The sequence below is a fragment of the Hermetia illucens genome, chromosome 5 (genome assembly GCF_905115235.1).
Source record: "Hermetia illucens chromosome 5, iHerIll2.2.curated.20191125, whole genome shotgun sequence".
NCBI classification, from domain to species: domain Eukaryota; kingdom Metazoa; phylum Arthropoda; class Insecta; order Diptera; family Stratiomyidae; genus Hermetia; species Hermetia illucens.
The window spans coordinates 36216733-36235441 of record NC_051853.1 but is presented as its reverse complement, the minus strand read 5'-3'; the positions used below and the strand labels follow the sequence as shown (position 1 = coordinate 36235441).

The 18709-nt window shown below is 43.3% G+C and overlaps 1 protein-coding gene across 1 annotated transcript in view; it reads right to left on the bottom strand.

Moving 5' to 3' along the window:
* The window catches only part of LOC119657878 (G1/S-specific cyclin-D2), a 180572-nt gene extending 162273 nt beyond the window's left edge, over positions 1-18299 (bottom strand). Inside the window, exons 1-2 of the mRNA XM_038065009.1 lie at positions 17859-18299; positions 16652-17795 (exon numbers count right to left, since the gene is read on the bottom strand). Of these exons, the coding sequence (XP_037920937.1) occupies positions 16652-17092 (441 nt within the window). The 5' untranslated portion in view covers positions 17093-17795; positions 17859-18299. The remainder of the gene's footprint in view (positions 1-16651; positions 17796-17858) is intronic.
* Positions 18300-18709: the final 410 nt, after the last annotated feature.

Genomic DNA, 18709 nt, shown 5'->3' with positions numbered 1-18709 from the left:
GGAGGAGAGGAGGGAAATGGGACAGCACTTCTCAACAAGCGTACCATTGCCACTTTTGTGAATTGGGATAATGAGAGGCCCTTTCCACAAGCCGGGAAAATGATTCTCTTCGTTGAAAATAAGAGATAGGGGAAGGGAAATACACTGACCAGTTTTCAGCGAAAAGAGGTATGGAAGACCATCGTAGTCGGGGCCAACATTGGCATCAAGTTTGCCAATGAGGTACTAGACAACTAGAGGGGTAAGTACATCCACATCCACTAGCGGGAGGGACACAGAGGAAGGAGGGACATAGACTCAGTAAAAGTAGCGGCAGAGTAGATCACAAAATTGGGGAAAGTTAGCTGAGGGGCCACAGAATTTAATAGACGGAGGGGATAGCTAGGCAGGACAACGGGAGTTGCGAATGTGGGACAAGAAAAGTTTGAGGTTTCCGCGCTCTAGCGAGCCTTCAACACGGTCAAATATTCGTTTCTGCACTTACGTATTAAGGATTTGACCGAACAACGCAGAGATTTGAAAAAAACTAAGTCCGCATAGGTTCTAGAAACAGGAACTTCTTCCTCGCAGTGTGTTTTTGACGAAGTTTTTCATGGACTTCAGTGGTGAATGAAACAAAATTAAAGCGTAACAGGGAAGAAGATCAAATAAAATGGTACAGAAGATGTTGAGTGAAGTAGTGAGTAATGGGCCAGGAGAACACGGGAAGATTAAAGTCGCCACAGGGAATGAAAGGAAGTGAGGGATACAAATCGATTAGGACTTCTGACAATTTGTCAAAGAAATCCTCGGACAGAGAAGGCCAGCTGAGGCAGAGAAAATATACACACGATATGGTAAAAAGGCATACGTTTGGCGGAATGACTCGTATGGTGACAGAATCGTAGCTGGAGGAAAAGATGATTTCGGCACGGAGAGGGGACTTAACAGCTATTAGGGCACCTCTATCGGTTGTCTTGCCAAACGCAACGCAGTCTCTGTCACAACGAAAGACAGAGTAACCTCCGATGAGCTCGGAATCTAAAATAATGTCATCCAACCAGGTTTCAGAAATGCAGATGACATGATGTTGGAATGCTAAGGCAGACAGTTTAAAATCCGACAGCTTGCCCCTTAGACCCCTTAGATTTTGATAAAACAGTGTAAAATTGTCAGAATCATTTAAATTCGGCGAGGCAGGCGGGCGGGCCGGAAATTTTCACGAAGCTTAGCCCTTTGATAAGGTTTGACGAAGACCCCTTGTGGCCAAAACGAAGATTGGATGATTGCATCGAGGTTGTGAGGATACGTCACTTTGAAGAAAGTTATCACTCGGAGCCTGACGAAGGATGGCTTCACACATGAAAGAAGTGACAGAGTTGAGTTGGCTTTGCTTCTGATATAGGCCAGCATTGCGTCGACCGTGGTGGAGTACGGTAGCCTCCACATGAACAGTTGTTTCGGCGGCGAGAAGACGTTCAGTTGGGGCCCGCTCGGTTGGCATGAGGTCGGAAAGGCCTGCAGTTCAGCGGTGGCGGGCGTCGATAATGCACAGGAGGAAGCATGCGGCGACGCTAATGCAGCGACAGTAGGACAATCGTCAGAAGTGCGTAGCGCAGCCGATGATGAATAGAAAACATGTCCCTCGGATGGAAGGCGATTTTTAAGTTGGCGAAATAATAAAAACAGTGATATTATCAACAATGATACATAAACCTTTAATCGGGTTAGGCCTGTTTTAATAAGGATTCTCAAACATTCCGGAATCTACCAATACGAAATCGTTAGCAGCGGACTAGCCTACAACATCTCTGCATCTGAAACAAAGTCTGCCATCCTTTCCTACCATAGATATTACCCTTTTTTTCTTTTTTTAGGAGGTACATCTCAAATGAAGGCATTTTGTACATTGTACATTCCTAATGGATGAATGTACATTCGTAATGGCTACTGCTACTCCTGATTTTGATACACCGAGATCCTCTGCAAGCACACGTGTCGAAAGAAAAGGATTCGCTTCCAGTTTGTTGCGCAGGATATCGTCGTCAATCGTATAGGGTCTTCCTGAGCGAGGTTCATCTTCAAGTGTCAGGTCTCCGCTGTAGAATTTTTCGAACCAATCGTAAACTGTCCTGCGCTTTACCTTTCCTTCACCGAATACCTTCGACAAATTTTCAATCGCCTTCGGCACCTTCGTCCCCATTTGAAACTCGTACAAAATGCAATGACGAAAATGTACTTTGTCGAATTCCATGTTTATCCTTGAATATCCTTCACAACACTGATCCTTCAAGGATAATTTACCATGCATTTTATAGTTAGGACTCTGACCTTTCCATTGGGATATCACATGTTGTACCTGCTGTTTTGGTTTGTCTGCTAATTGCTTTTTAATTGTCACATTAATATTTGTGCGAAAACTTTGTGGACAACCTGATATGTCGACTCGGCAAATTGAGAAACGATAACGACACGAAATCATATCCAGGGAATTTCATACCAAATTTGCCGCAAAGCATATGATGGGATTTTTTAAAATATGTTTGTTCTACCAGTTTTTGGCGACGCCGGCAAATAGAACTAAAATCCTATCGAAAAATGAGAATTGGAAAGAACCAAAAAGAGAAGAGAAACATTAAAGTGGAAAAGTATTGAACTGGCGGCCCTATCCAGCAGGACGATCATGCGTTGGTTCTAACTCTTGCAGTCACTACAGATATTATTTTGGCAATAAGTATCCCGAAAACAATTTAAATTTTGGGATTAAAAAAAAATCTTCGTAACCTATAATCCCAGATAGCGAGGCTTAATATTATACAACGAAACATAAAAGTCGATGAAGTCATTTACACACATTTTCGTTCCTTACCAATATTTTGATTCCTCCCCCAGGCTCCTTCAACCTTACTCCCCAGCTTACAAATGGCACACCCAACTTCTTGTACAACATAGACTATCCATGCAATCTCTTCTTTGTTGTAAAGTGTACGAGATCGAAAATGAACCCAGCCATCCGAATGTCACAAATACTATAATCAATTTCCCTAGAAAATTTGGAATAGAATTAATAAAGAAAAAACAAATCTATCGCCAGAATAAGCACCAAATTTAAACCTTCGAAATTAACTATTAAGACTTTGTATTTTGTGGTGACACCCTCCAGGGTGGTGTGGCGGCACAGTGGGGGCATGAACCACAACTGCATTTTCGTGCCGATTTCGCCTCCGCCGACGCATTGTACTGCCGCCACCGCACTGCACTGTCGCCGAGGCTGCCAGCTTGGCACGAGGCCAGTGCGCAAACTTCCGCCCTTCTGGATTGAACCACCTGCGCGAGCGGACCAAGAGCTCGAAAACACAAACGTTGTAGTATTAATAACGGATAATCCTATTATTTGGCGAACGTCGAATCAAGTATTTTTCCGTGTCCGTGCACCAAAAACGCTTCCGCCCGCATTGGAGGAAATCCTCTGAGTTGGCCAGTCCAATCGGTGAACTAAAGGCCAAACTGGCGAACAGTGTAGGTTCTCGTTCATAGAAACACGAAACGTAATGAGCGGGCAGACTAGCTAGGAGAAGCTCTGCTCTTGACAATCCCTCGTTGGGCATAGTCTGAGTCTCTTTAGTGACTGTCAGGGACGGAATTTACACGCACTAATTCGCAGTGCCGATACTACAGAAAAGAGGGAAAAAACCTTCAAACACTTCCTTTGCAACTGCCCAGTTCCAGCAAGCTCTTGAATAAAAAAAAAACTAATTATAAACTCCGCACTTTCAAATGGGATTCCTTCTGTAACTTGAAAAGGGACTTCCTGGGATTTTTTCACTGAACAGTTCAGTGCTGCTTTAAGGGGGTTATCCCATGTGAAGGCCGTTTTTTTGGCTTTTTTTAGAAATTTTTTGTGGAACTGGATAAAGATACAAATACGAAATTTTCACCATAGATTTGTTAATATCTTGAGCGGTGTGCGGTTAGAGCACAAGGCTATCAAACAGAAGGCCGCGGTTCAAATCTCACTGGTGGCAGTGGAATTTGTATCATTATTTGACATCGGGTACCAGTCGACTCAGCTGTCAATGAGTACCTGAGTCAAATCAGGGTAGTAACCTCGGGCGAGTGCAATGCTGACCACATTGCCTCCTACAGTGTACTGTAGTGTACCCTTGCGGTCTTGAATGGAGTGCTCTAACACATTTCAAGGCCCTGATTCAATATGGATTGCTGTGCCAACGATTATTATTATTATTATTGAGCGTTCATAGTAATTTTTCCAGCTCGATCGCATAGTTCGTTATTGAAATACGGAGCAATTTATATACCCATCTCCAAAAAAAGGTGTTTTCCTGCTGCCACGCTAGAGGGTGCTGTGATCATCTTAGAGGAAAAAAAGTAAACGACATTTTAATGTGCAGACTTAGCTACAGTCCCCAAACTAGCATTATTAAAAAATATTAAAAACTAAATTTTTGGTGCCGTGTTAAACTTTTTTTTTGAATTTTGTTGTGTTTTCACGGCTTCTTCAATGAATAAAAAAAAAACTACTGAATGAATCGCAATTATCCTACTTTGCGGACCGTAGAAATATATTCTGAATAAGTCGTGAAATTTTGGGCTATGGTGGATGCCGATTTTCAACATGCAGTTTCGAGAAAAACGCATTTAAAAAGTAGAATGCAATTTTTAACCAACTGACCATTAATCTGCTATATCTAGTCCATAAACCTTAGGTTTCTTCAAGAAACACATGTACAGCCTTGGTTCAATTCTTGTCCTTTTAGCGAAGTCATTCAAACTTCATTCGGACGGATAAATTCGAGCTTTATTAGGCGATTAACACTATAATTTCCGAACGACTCCGAATATCAAAAAATCACTTTGCCCATATATTCTACACTATATCTAGATACAATTGATGCTAAAAAATCGATTAAGTGGATCTGACACACGGGATGACCCCCTTAAGTCACGTGTACCTTCCCAAGCTTGTTAAAGTAGTACGGAAACCACACGGAACAACTAGAGTTCAGCTATTTTGTCGAAACGCGATCCGTGAGCAGCATGGATCATTGATGGCGTTTTTCACTTCTTTCTATATATAAATCCTTTTTTTTTTCTTGAAAAACGCCTTCGGAAGAAATTTTGCGATTACTAATGTTGACGTCTCTGAAGGCAGTCACTATTCACAAAGTTACCCACCATTATAACTGTCTAAAATCTAGAGTACATCATCTTACATCTGAACGTTAATGCAGAACGCATCATACTGCCCTCACCTATCGCCATCGCCGATCTTGCAGCACATAGGCATGCCCACAAGCAGAGAACTAACCACTCGTTAGACGATCTTAAGACACTTAGAGGTCCTCGCACAAGTAGAGAGCTAGCGATTGGATTGGATGATCTTAAGACATATAGAGGCATTCGCACAAGTGGAGAGCCAACTTCCACTTGAAGCCTCTCCTTTTCTTTACTTGGCAAAAAAGGTCCAGACAAAGCAGTCAAGTAAGAGAAATGGTCAAGCTTGGTACGGTCACATAGGCACTCGCACAAGTAGAGAACAAACTTTCAATTGGAGCTTGTCCGTTCCTTGGCTTGATCGAAAAGATCCAGACAAACAGTTACAAACAGATGATACGAGACTACACTTCATGGCCCCCTGGACTGTTGACAAAAATTCATAGCATTATGACGAACCCCCTAACCTTACCAACGAAGCAAAGGCTTAAAAACAAAGAAGATGATATTTAGGTAAGGAATACTAGCTAAAATGAAAGTAAACTCTTCTCAATTTAAATTTAAATTATACATTAGCAAGGAGAGTGTCACTTAGCTCTCATATTCATTTATAGCCCATTCTCAAAAAAATTTTAGTTTAAACGAAAGAGAGTCATGTTCCTGAGGAATACCTTTGAATCTATATTCTAAAGGCAGCTTTTCAGACCTATTTTCTTCGTCAACAATCTTTTAAGGTCGTAAAACGGCGAATAGCCTTTCCCATCCAAATAATATAAAAGTGTTATCATCACCAAAATTAAATTGGTGTGTGGTGCAAATTTTTTCTTCATTCGATGTCGATATGATGGATGCTCTGTGAATGGTTTATTTGAGAAATAAATCGGCTCAAGTTAAGAATTTTAAAATTCCAACATTGCGTACAAAGTGAAAGCAATTTTTCCTCACTTTGAAATAAAGAAAAATAAATAATCAATTCGTCCAGAAGAAAATATCAGAGAATCGCAGAAAAGACACATCGTTCAAAATAGAAATGCTTTAACTTCATAAATTTAGCCCACTCCACCTATCTAGCATTCTTGAGCATAATAAATTATATAACATTTTATTTATCATTCAGCAGATTGCATAAGACCGATAAAAAATCGATTGGTATATCTTAATCTTATCTTTTGAGCCAATTTCCCTTTTTGAAGGTTTTTTTTATAAAATTTTAACTCTGCTGCAGTTCGATTGCGATAATGTACGGATATATAAGGCCAGTAATTAAGATTTTTTTTTTTTTTATTACAGGTTCTACTATTGTGTCCGCAATACAAGCTAGCGCCACGCTCAATATCTTCATCTTTCCAAATAAGGTATCTTGATTTTGCCTCCAAATTTGGTAAAACCAACAAACCTGAAAACAACGAATGCAGTGACACAATGTTGGCGTCATCTATTTAATCGGATTATTACCTGAATCCGATCAGTCTCCGGTCGTTTTGCTTCTCGTTAATTGTAGAAACGTAAACACAAGATTTTCTCTCCGCAGTTTCCTTTCAACTGCGCTTGTGTGAAAAACCAAGAAAACGCTTATCAACCTTACACATATTTGTGGATATTTTTGAATTTTTTTCCGTGAATTTTCCCCCATCACCGGAAGATTTATTTACTAACAAAAAATTGATTGTGAAAGTGCAACGAAAGTCAATAAATTTTTGGCTACATGAAGCCGCAATGAATCCTCAATTGTCCCTTTTGTTGATCAGGGTCGCAATTTATGTGAGAGTAGCTCTGAAGAAATTTTACGAGCAAAAGATGTTTGGATTTATGACTTCATCTTCAACATTTTTTCTTGTATGAGAGTCGGAAAAGCCGCAGGGGTGCTCGTTGAAAATAGGAAAATTTGCTAGAAAGATGGCGTTTTTTTTTCTCTTTTTTCAATTAACAAATGCAAAACAAATGTTCTATGGTGAGAAGGAAAAAGGATAAATCTCTAAATGATCTGCTGTTTGAGAGGAAACCCGAAAGGGAATTTTCAACGTATTCTGACAGAGAGATTTTGTCTGACTTTCGTTTTCAGATAAAAGATATAAATATATTGCCTATCAGATAGCTTAGTGTACGGCGTCTGCTCAGCTTTTTATCATTTCTGCAAATTTCTGGTTGCTTACATAACGTCACTCTTCAACTTCCTAAAATTGGACAACTATTTTTGGAAGACAGATGTTTTCTCTTGAAATCTGTTTATGGGCCCAGTTGAAGAACGACATTATTCAGTCGATATATTTTTAAAGTGCAAATATACATAAATATTGTACTGAGTAGAGTGAACGTTTGCGGAAAGTCCTCCAGACCAGACGGAGCAGAACCCTTAACTCGATTTGAATTCGATTGTAGAGGGTAATGAACATTACGACTTAAACTGCAGATCTTCGTATCTGATGTGCATTATTGGAATAAACCACAGATTTTGATCAACCCTGATTGGTTCGCCCAAACTTGACAACTTGTTGACAATTAGTTGAAGTGTGTATTTAGAAAAAAGAAGATAGGATGGGAATTGAGAACTAAAGAATAAATGGGGAAAACTGGATAAAGAAAACGTGAGGATAGAGGGACTATTACACATTATCGAATACATTATTTGGTCAAATCGACCCCAAAAAAAGGTGAATGAAATCTCGCTCCTCTCGCTGAGCCGCGGACACTACAGGACACCTGGGTTTCCGAGACCCGCTCAAGGAAAGACCAACGAAACAATCACTGATTATATAAGTGGCTGCTTATTTGAGTTTCGCACGAGGATTAAACTTTGAGGCCCTCCGCTTGACTGACGCCCAGATTACGACCGTCCATATCCTCCAACTGCAACCGATGACCTTTGCTTTCACGAACTTCTGATCCAGTTTGGCATTGTACCGCTTCGCTGCACTGCTTAAGTCGAAGAGTCGCTTATAAACAATATCTCTGACTCGAAATTCACGAGCTCAGGATCGCAAGTTGTAATCCCTCTCTTATGCTTCTATTACTTACTATACGTTGCCCTCCTTGCCAAGGAGCGCAAAGCTATCTCGTAAGAGCGAGAGCTTAAGAGAGGTGGTTGCCCGTGAAGAACGTCAACACACCCTTACCGAGTGGCACCTTTCTTGGCAAAATGAGCCAAAGGGTAGATAGACTGCGCGGATCATCGACAATTTAGACCCGTGGTTGAACAGAACGCACGGTGATATTGATTACTTCCTTACCCAAATTCTAAGCGGACATGAAGGTTTTCAGTCTTACTTCCACAGGATTGGGAAGTCGCGATCTCCTGGCTAGTTCTCAGGTGACAGGGAGGTATTTAGTGGGTAGTCCGACAGCGTTAGTTAGTTTACTGGGGGGAACCGCAGCTCCGAGCAATCAAGCCTTAGTTAGGCCCATTGTATTCCACGTGAATCGCCTATTCAATGGCTTCCCGCCTACGGCGTTCGCAGGCTTCAGTGAATCTGAGAACATTCTCCAGAGGTAAAGAGTGTGTAGATTCTTCGTAGAAGAATACCTTGCCAAGGTGGCTTCATCTGAGATCTGAGGAAGCCGGGCAGGCATAAAAAGTGCAGGGCCGTCTCCTCCTCCTCCTCACATTGGCTGCACATAGCCAAAACCACCACCACAATCTTTTCCATCTTCCATCCATCCCTTTTCATCTTTAAGGGGCAGTGTCCCGTTAAAAGCCCTACTAGGGTTTTCATGTCCCACTTCATAAGCGACAACAAAAATGCCATTCTAGTGACCCTAGGTTCTTACACAAGGATTTTCGCCTGCCGACAAGAGTCCAAATTTCTCCACTCGGCTGCGCGAATCCTTGCAATTTCAAACTTCAGAATAGACTTGACAGTGGATATCCGGATTCCAACAGCTGGCTCTGGCCCGACTATTGTGGATCACGACCCTCGGCGAGCCAATCTATCAGTCTCTTCATTACCAGCGATGTTAGAGTGCCCCGGCACTTACATCAGGAAAGTTTCGTTCAGTCAGCCAAGTTTCAGTAGCACCTGATGACAACTCCATACCAACTGGCTTGATATGTCGTTGCTGTTTAGTGCTGATAATGCCGCCCGGCTGTCCGAACAGATTCGAATGGTGCGACCCTTCCATTTTTGCCGCAGACATTCTTCTGCTGCCAATGAATTGGCATACATCTCCGCTTGGAATATGGTCGTCATCTTTCCGAGGAGTCGGGCCAGTTCCATAATCGAATTCCCCAAGAACCCCATGCGCCCGATCCGCTCTCCATGACTGACCCGTCGGTGAAGATTATTAAATCTGTAATCTGAAAAGACTCATGGCCATTTGTCGATCATTCTTCTCTTTTGGTGATTACGACAGTGTATGTCTTTTCAAAGACGAATCTGGAAACCATATGATCGGTCGACATCAGAGCTACCGGATGTTTGTCAAGGGAGTGCAACACTGAGCGTAAACGCAATCACCTACCCTATTCCAAAAAAAAAAAAAAAAAATCTTGGAAAATGCGCCTCTGAACCTCTGCTCTCAGAATAACAAGTTTATCCTAAGAAAAGACCCCCAGGATCGCATCCTACAAAGCGTTCAGTCGTTGCAAAAGGGGCGAAGGTAGTCCCATGGGTGACCATGCTCTGGCCAAAAACGACGTGATGGGGGACGATAAAAGTTTCGCTCAACTAAATGCATAGTTGATGGATGTCAGCTTGTTACGCTAATCTCTTTGATCAGGATCGATATAAGCGCGTATAATAGCCAACTGTGAACGATTTACTCTCTCCGATGCGTTTATCTGCGGATAGTATAAAGCAGTGTAAATTTATTGAATGCCATACTGGTTCAAAAGATCGTTGAAAACCACAGATTTGAATTGTACCCTGTTATCAGATGTTATCGAGTCAGGGATTCCAAACACATGAAAGATTCTCTTCTCCAGATATTCAGGCAACACATTCGCGGTAATAGTTTTTATCGGCTCTACAACTATTGCTAGAATGTTTCCGGCGGGAGATCTGGGATACGGGCCGATCAGATCGATATACAAGCATTGAAGCACTTGATCAGAAATGAGCACCATTCGTAATTTGAGCGTAGGAGCTTTTGACGTTTTGAACGTTTCACAATTACGAATGTAGTCCTTGACCTGTGAAACGATTTAAGGCCAATAAAACCAAAACTGCACTCTATCCAAGGTTTTACCAACCACCCCATGCGCACTCAAAGGATGATCATGAGCACAGTCGTCAGCTCTTCCGAAATCCAAAGCCTCCAAGCTTGTTGTTCTTGCAGCTCATCCCCTGAAGCATGATTGGTTCGCTTTTATACCAATCCATCGCATACCTGCAGACCAGGGAGGTTGTTGGTATTCTCCTTAATACGATCGATCAGTCGCAGATAGTCTGCAGACCGGAAGTGTGGATTATCAAAATCCACGTCTGCGTTGTTCCCATTTCTCTCCAAACCATCCACTTCCGCTGGTGAATACATGCGAGACACAGAATCCGACAGAAGATGTGAGCCCTTCCAATCTACCGTAAAGGTTTGATTGGTACATCTGCCAGTTAAGCAAAGCGTGATCAGTTACCACTTTGAATGTTGTGCCTTCAATGATTATTACCCTAATTTGACTCAGGTACCCATTGACAGCTGAGTCGACTGGTATCGAAAGTCAACACGATACAAATCCCACTGCGACCTTTCGTATGACAGCCCCGTGCTCTAACCACTCAGCTATCTGGACACACATGATCGAGAATAGGGACGACCTAATGGCTTTCTAACTTCTAATCCTCATGTGAAGGTTGCATTGGTACCTATTCAGAATTTACTCGGGGACCAAATACGTTTATCTGAAAATTTGAATTTGGTAAGCTTCCATACAACCACTGATAAATGCTCCTCGATCGTCTAAAATTTACACCACACCTGCCCAAGTTTTGAGAAAAGAATAAATTAATTTCCAGCTCGTCACATGATTTTTGGCTACTAAGAACAAATAATTGTCGCTCCTAGTTCGACGGATAAATTCAAAGGATTTGGATTGAGAGACTGCCCTTTCAATACAAAGTGACATTCAATGTTTTTCACCAAAACTGATAACTTCGATCTGTTTCCGACATCAAATGCCACAGATTAGGGTAATTATGCTAAACTCTATTCCGTTAGTTTACATAATTATTAATTGGACCAATAAATCTTTAATTGCTTACACATTTTAAATAAACTTCACGGCCTTATTGAATATATCTGTGAAACATGAACCGGGTTTATATTATCGAAATGATATGTTTCGAAAAAATCACCAGATACGAACCTACCGGAAAGATCTAGATAAGTCTTTCGGCTTTTCTTTAGTTTCTTTGCGTCCGGGACATCCCCTAAATTTGAAGAATTTCTTTTTAACAAAAAAAATTTTCCACTACGGCATTATTTTTTGGGATTTTTAATCCTAGAATGAATCGCAACGAAAAAGTATGCAAAGACAATTGAATTCGAAATATAATTCGTTTGATGATGGATTTTCGACTTTTATCAGGATATTCCTTTTTAAACAGTTTCAGTTAAACTTATACCTTCATTGAAAGCAAGAACCCCTTGGTACATCTGCACATAAATTTGGCATCAGTACAACTATTCCTATCAAATAGGAAAACCAACTCTGATAATTATGTCAAAACCACATCATAAGGAGTAGACCTAACCATGAGCAGTAATAAAAGATGCTCCAAAAAGAAGAGAATTACCTCTGCTGCCCGCATTCAGTGAAGACCTTGCTCGAGTTTTATATTATGTTTCATCATAAACTCTATTAAACTAAAGATTACGAAGGCGCTACTTTCGCCCCTACACATAAGTAGCAACCTCTTGGAGTCAACCAAACAAACGTCACCAGCTAAATGCCTGACGATTACCCTTTTGTCAGCCACGACCAGGGCTTCGACTTTTTTACGTTGTTCTGAATGAAATCGGAATGTGACTTCCACTTTCCCTAAGTCCTGATACCAGCAAACAATTGTGGTATGATATGGAACAGAGTTCTCTTATATTGTGACCAAACCAGGACGTTTTGTCAGGCACAGATATTTGATGGTAGATCTTGCCTCATTTACTCCTGACTTTCATGTGGGCTCTCCAACAATTTAAATGAATGATTTCTGGATTGAGAAGAAACAACCCCTTTAACATTTAGACCAGACCATCGACAATACGTAATGCCGATTCCAAACGCCTGGTTTGATTTTGAGGACGAATCGTCGTCATCCACACTTTTGCAAGTGGGTATATTTTGATATCATCAACCTCCCTTGCACATGGCGACGATGATTGCCTTACCAATTATAAGCACATATGTTACAAAAATATCGAGTTTTCGGGGCACCATATTCTTTCAACGAGGGATGACTGCCACAATTCTTCTACAATGTTAAAAAAGGGATCATCTTCTTCTTACTATGTACCCTCTTCATCCCCTTTCTCTCCGGGGTAGCCCTGACAAATCCAACTTAACCATGATTACATCAAAATGCCGCCACTATTTTTAATGAAATTTTTCAACAGACTTTCAGAGAGAAGATCTCCTGCTTTCCGCGTGGGGATCAAAGTTGGACCCTAGCGTTTTGACATGAAAATAGCCCCAATTTAGGGCAGGCATGGCCGCTGCAATTTTTAACGGGATTAGAGCGCAGGAACTTTTTCTTCCTCCTGCATACCTTTTGATACTTATCCTTAACGCGATAAGGTTGAAAATTAAAACATTACCATGACGACATCGCAGAAACCCAATTTGAAGGCCCATAACTTTCTATGGGGAAGGAGTGACCGCCACAAGCTTTCATCAGGATTGAAGCAGGGCCGTCCTCCTCCCCTGTATAAACTTGTCACCCTCTACGAAGGTGGGATTGAAAATTTATCCTTTACCAATTTTAATGGCGATCGAGTGAACGGTGTAGAAGTTGATCTGTGGCGAGCTACAACAACATGGATAATACCAAAATATTTTCCACGGAAAAAACGTATATAGACCAATTTTTATAGCGATCGGGCAAACTGTGTAGAAATCGAACGCTCGCAACGACATCTAGCGGCGAATTTCAGCAAACGTACTTAGCGTCAACAACGCCTCAGCTAAGGACTCATTTCACGCCAAAGACCTTTAACTATCGAAAACGGATTATGATTAGTTTATGGAATATGCACCCACTCTTCGACAACGGTAGCGATGGCCTTCAAAATGCTCGCTTCCTCCATCTCGACCGAGAATTCCAACGATATAACCTTGACATTCTGGGCCTAAGCGACGTGGCAATCTGCTTTTGTACTCTGGAAAGCCGAGTGGTACCGGAGGCGAATCCGATTTCAAGTTGTTTCTAACGGCTAGCGCAAGATAGATTTCAACTGACCGACATGGTACTAGCAATCAGATTGACCACTTTGTGATTAGCAGTAGATTTAGTAGTCTTCTGGATGTGCGTAACAAGAGAGGCTCTGAAATCAGTCTCAAAAGGGATCATCATCTCATGGTCATTTACCTTCGCTTGAGTATTGCGTTCGCTACTTCTCGCAGGGCAAAAGAGCTGCGACCCCTCAGTTCGATATCGACCACTTGTACAATCCAGCTAATCACTCGACAGTATGAGAGCTATCTTGCTGCTCGGAGTTATCTTGCTGGTCTGAGAATATAGATAAGCATTGAGCCGCCATACAAAATGCCCTTTTCTCAGGTGTTACTCAGGTCGTCGGTATAAGAACTAGTTAACTGCGGAATCGTGGAAGCGGATCTATGAAGGATTTATTGACGCGACGTGACATACTCGAACTCCGTTGACGTGTGGAATCGTACTGTGCGCTGTGATAAGGGGAACTTTGTTATTGTGCTGGTCAGATAAGCGGAAAATGCCACAGAATGCAATGGTTTCAGAAGTTTCTACTGCATCACGAAAAGTCTTGTTTGTGACATTAACAGTCGACTCCTCATCGACAATGAAGAACAAAAGGTGGAAGGAACACTTCACCACGATTTCTAACCGTATTACATTCGGTGAAGTTCCACCTCTTGTGGATGAAATAGTTACTCTCCATAACATGGGGAAACCAACTGTTGCTCCAAGCAGAAGCGAAATCATTTCGGCCATCAATACACTCAAAAGGAGTAAGGCGAGGAGTTTGACGGTTTACTCGCAAAGCTATTTATCGCTGCATCTGCAGTTACTGCACCACTGCTACTTCTTCTCGTACGGAAATCTTAGAAATCCGAAACCTTTCCCAGAGAGGAAGAAAGCGATGATAGTTAAAATTCCAAAGAAGGGCACCTATTTTGAGAGTGACAATTGTAGGAATATCTGCGTCTTCTCTACCGTCGCAAAGTTAATAGCTAAAAAACATCTGTAAAGATTAATTGACAGAGAGCAGGATGGATACCGCTCCGAATCACCCTACATTGATCACAACAAGACACTGCGGATCATTTTGGAACAGTGCTTTTAGAATTCTGCTTCATCTGCTCTTCATCGATTTCGAGGTAGCTTTCGACCAAGAATGTATCTGGCGTGCTCTACGCAGAAGGGATATTTCGGAGAAACTAATAGCTATTATCAGATCGACATATCATCATGAACAGCGAAACAACCGATATCCGGTCTAGGCCTCCCTTAATAACGAACACCAGACATCCCGGTTTTGCACCGAGGTCCACCAATTCGATATCCCTAAAAGCTGTCTGGCGTCCTGACCTACGCTATCCCTCCATATCAGGCAGAGTCTGCCTCGTCTTCTTTTTCTACCATAGATATTGCCCTTATAGACTTTCCGGGCTGGATCATCCTCATCCATGCGGATTAAGTGACCCGCCCAACACAACCTGTTGAGCCGGATTTTATCCAGAACTAGGCGATCGTGGTATCGCTCTTTTCGTAGTTATGTAGGCTACGGAATCGTCCATCCTCATGTAGGGGGCCAAAAATTCTTCGGAGGATTCTTCCCTCGAACGCGGCCAAGAGTTTGCAGTTTTTGTTGCCAAGAACCCAAGGCTCCAAGGAATACGTAAGGTCTTGCGCAGTAAGAGGTTTGGCGCTATGGTGAGACGTTTCGAACGAAATAGTTTTTGTAAGACCGACATATGGTGGCGCAAAATGTCACGTGCTGCGTCAAGGTAAAGCTTCGGACGAATTTGAGGTATAAAGCGAAATAAAACCGGGTTGCATCCTGTCATCGGTGCCGCTTTTTCTTGTTATCGGCGAGGTTTTTATATTGCCTTGTCTAGAGGATGTTAAGGAGTTCAATGGAAAATAACAGCTTCCCTTAAACACCTCGACTACGCTGATCAGAGCTTTCTCTCTAAACGAGTCATGCAGTTTGCCCAAACGGCTCTGGCTTTGAAAGCAGAGGCAAGCAGAGTTGAACTGAAGATAAATACCAACAAAACCAAGGTTCTTTGTCTGACAAATCATTGTACTCTCCCTATCTGCATTAATGGACAGACTCGAAAGCTCCGAAATTTTCGTGAACGCTTGTCTGTATCTAAATCATCAGCGTACGCTGGCCTGATACTATTCGAAACGAAGAACTTGGTCGGCAGAACTTGGTGGAACACGGAAGTCGCAGTGGATAGGTCACATGTTAAGAAGGGAGCGACAAATGCATCACTAGGTACGACATGCCCAAATAGCCCCAAAAGGATGGCGGGCGTCTCATGAGGTCCTGGAAGACCTGAAATGGATTTCTGCGAACGGCGAACGATGGAGCGTTGTCGTGGTTGACACGGTATACCCCACCAAGGGATGAGTGGCAATCATAAATTTACTAAGTATTACAAGCCCTGAAGACGATATGCACTGAAGTGTTGGACTATTCTTGGACCATGTCATGCCAGGACCTAAACGAAAATTGTTGTTTGTTTTTGTAAGTGTCAATACTGTTAAGAACCCTAAAAACAATCATGCAGAAGAGTTTTATGCCAGATACTTTTTAACGGTGTGATGACAAAGTTGGTTCAGTGTCAGCTTGTTTATCTCATGATCAGAGTTCGAATCCCAGTGGTATCATGACTGTTTGCGTTCTTTCTAATGTTTGTCCCACTGCTGTTGATTTATCACTTGGACAGCATTTAGTATTGTGATAAGGAAACTAAAGCGCGGTCTCCTTGAGGATCAAATGAGACCAAGTGATGAGTTTGGCTACTCATTTACCCCACATGTGTATCCTGGGTTGTAGAGAGAAAACCCACGCCTGGGAAGAAAATTGTGCGGAGCTGATTGAAGTATGTCTCCCTGACCCTGGGACAATCCCCCTTTTCACTCCCTTCGCACCGGGCCTGTGTGCATCCTTCGTCAAAATGCGAAATTCTTAATAATAATTTGGTTTTGTTCGGCAGACTGGTAGGTATTAAGGGAGTGATTGAGATTATGGGAGATCATATCTTCACCCTTTACCACAATAAGGAAACGAGCAAGCTACTCACCTCCATCATCCACTCTACCACAATCCTTCGCATCTCGGGAGTTATCTCCTTCTGCACCGTCGTGAAGTACGAGTGCATAACTGCCGATTTCTCCTCGCTCTTCAGTAAATTATCCAAACAGCGATCCTCCAGGAAGATAGGATCCTTGGCAGCCTTGTTCACGTGTATGATCCCGTTCCGCCCATAACTGGCACTTACAAAATCACCTGGGCCGTCCCGGACACTACAGCCGGCCGCCGCCAAACCCGAACCACTCGTCGCCTTGCGAATATCATTGTTGCTATCATAGTATGACGGGGCTATATTACCGTTAGCACTGTACTGGGGATCACTGGCTATATGTTCGGTGCACAGGAGCTGGACACTATCACTATGGTCACTACCGCTAATATTCACTTTCGCATACTCGTGTTCGTTGCGGCGCACAAGCGAGGTATGCATATTTCCTACCGACTTGGCGGCTATTCTTTGGACAATTTTCAAACTGGCAGAGAACAATCGGACGCGGATCACCTTTCCTCGACGCTACTGGCGGAATGTAACTGCGACGCAACAAGGACACTACCACTATCCAATTACTCCTGTCGTGCACCCTTGGCGCAGTCGGCAACAACAAGAACTGTGCAAAAATCGCTTCGAACGGCGCAAGGATCAAGGCTAAGGCTGCGTGGTCGCTCTGAACTCCAACATACGATCGTGCACAAATCGTCTATCATGTGTGCGGCGCTAGAGGAGACCAAACGTGAACTAACGACTGATCGCCAAGAACCGGTGTACCACTGAAGCCACTACCGCAGTACGGGTCGTTCTCGGCTTGCCGGCGCAGCTGATAGCACCAACACTTGCACGCAGGCCGGGCCGGGCTCGTGACTCGCGCAAAGGGCGATCCTCACGCCGCTGGGTTACCTGACGCCGACCGAGTCGCCTTGCAGGAGCGATTCAAGTGCAACAGCACTTCGCCTTGCGGATCTCGCGAACGAGGGTCGCGATAACGAGATCCTTTTGACTCGCAAAGCGATCCTGTTAGTGTTTTGTTTGGTGTGATCTGCGCATTCGCAGGCGATGGGCGGGTGGGTGTTTGCGGGCTTATCTCATGCAGTGTCGAATGCAGAGGTCCTTTCGGGGCAGGACAATGGCATAGAATCTACGGCGAAAGTGGACTATCAATACGATGACTTCCAACTGAAAGGGTCAAATGGAAACTTACTTAGATGCGAGGCTGTGCGACACGTGGAATCAGGGGTGATTCTTGAGAACCAGTCGGCGAACTTGTTGACTCGCTCCCACGGCGACCTCGGCGGTTCCCCCGAAAGCAACTCGGATAACTTGCGTTAATCTCAGTTATTTTTATCGCACGGAATGATTCATTGCCTGCAGCCCATGCGACCGTTTTTGCGGACAAATTCTTGGGATGATTGCCTGCAGGGATCGCTAGCAACTGCTTCCGCCACGGTTCCGTCGCGCGGAACCACAAACAAAACGACCGGGGATCGAACACGTGCACGCCAACACCACTCGCTATTGCTTCCGCAATCAGCACGTTGCGCAGCAGAAAAACTTTCCAGATTTCAAGAGGTCCCAATTGCGTTCCCTGGCACACGGTCAACACCCACTTTTCTGGACGGTCAGTGCTCAACAACTGATCCCAGAACGGAAAGCAAAAGTTCAGCTGTCGCGGCGACAGAGCGAATTAATTTCTTCTTGGGGGGAATTATTCAGCTCGCGCAGTATCGTTTCCTCCGTTGTGCGAAATTGCTTTCGCAAACCAAGCGGCGGGGGCTGACAGCTGGGAGGAACCCGGAGCCCCAAGCAAGCTGCCAGCCGGGAAGCTCGGCCGCAAGATTAGAATTCTCTGGAGGTGAGCGCGGTTTTCGCGGAATCGCAAATCATCAGCTCCGCGCTACCTGAGAATCACGCCCGACCCGGCTTGAGTCACGAACCTCGCCGCCTGCCATCTCCAACCCAAACATGGGAAGAAACTCCGCATTTCCACCTGATAATCGCAATTCCCACAACTTAGGAAAATGCAATCCGCGGACCTTGGTACAGCGCACGGAG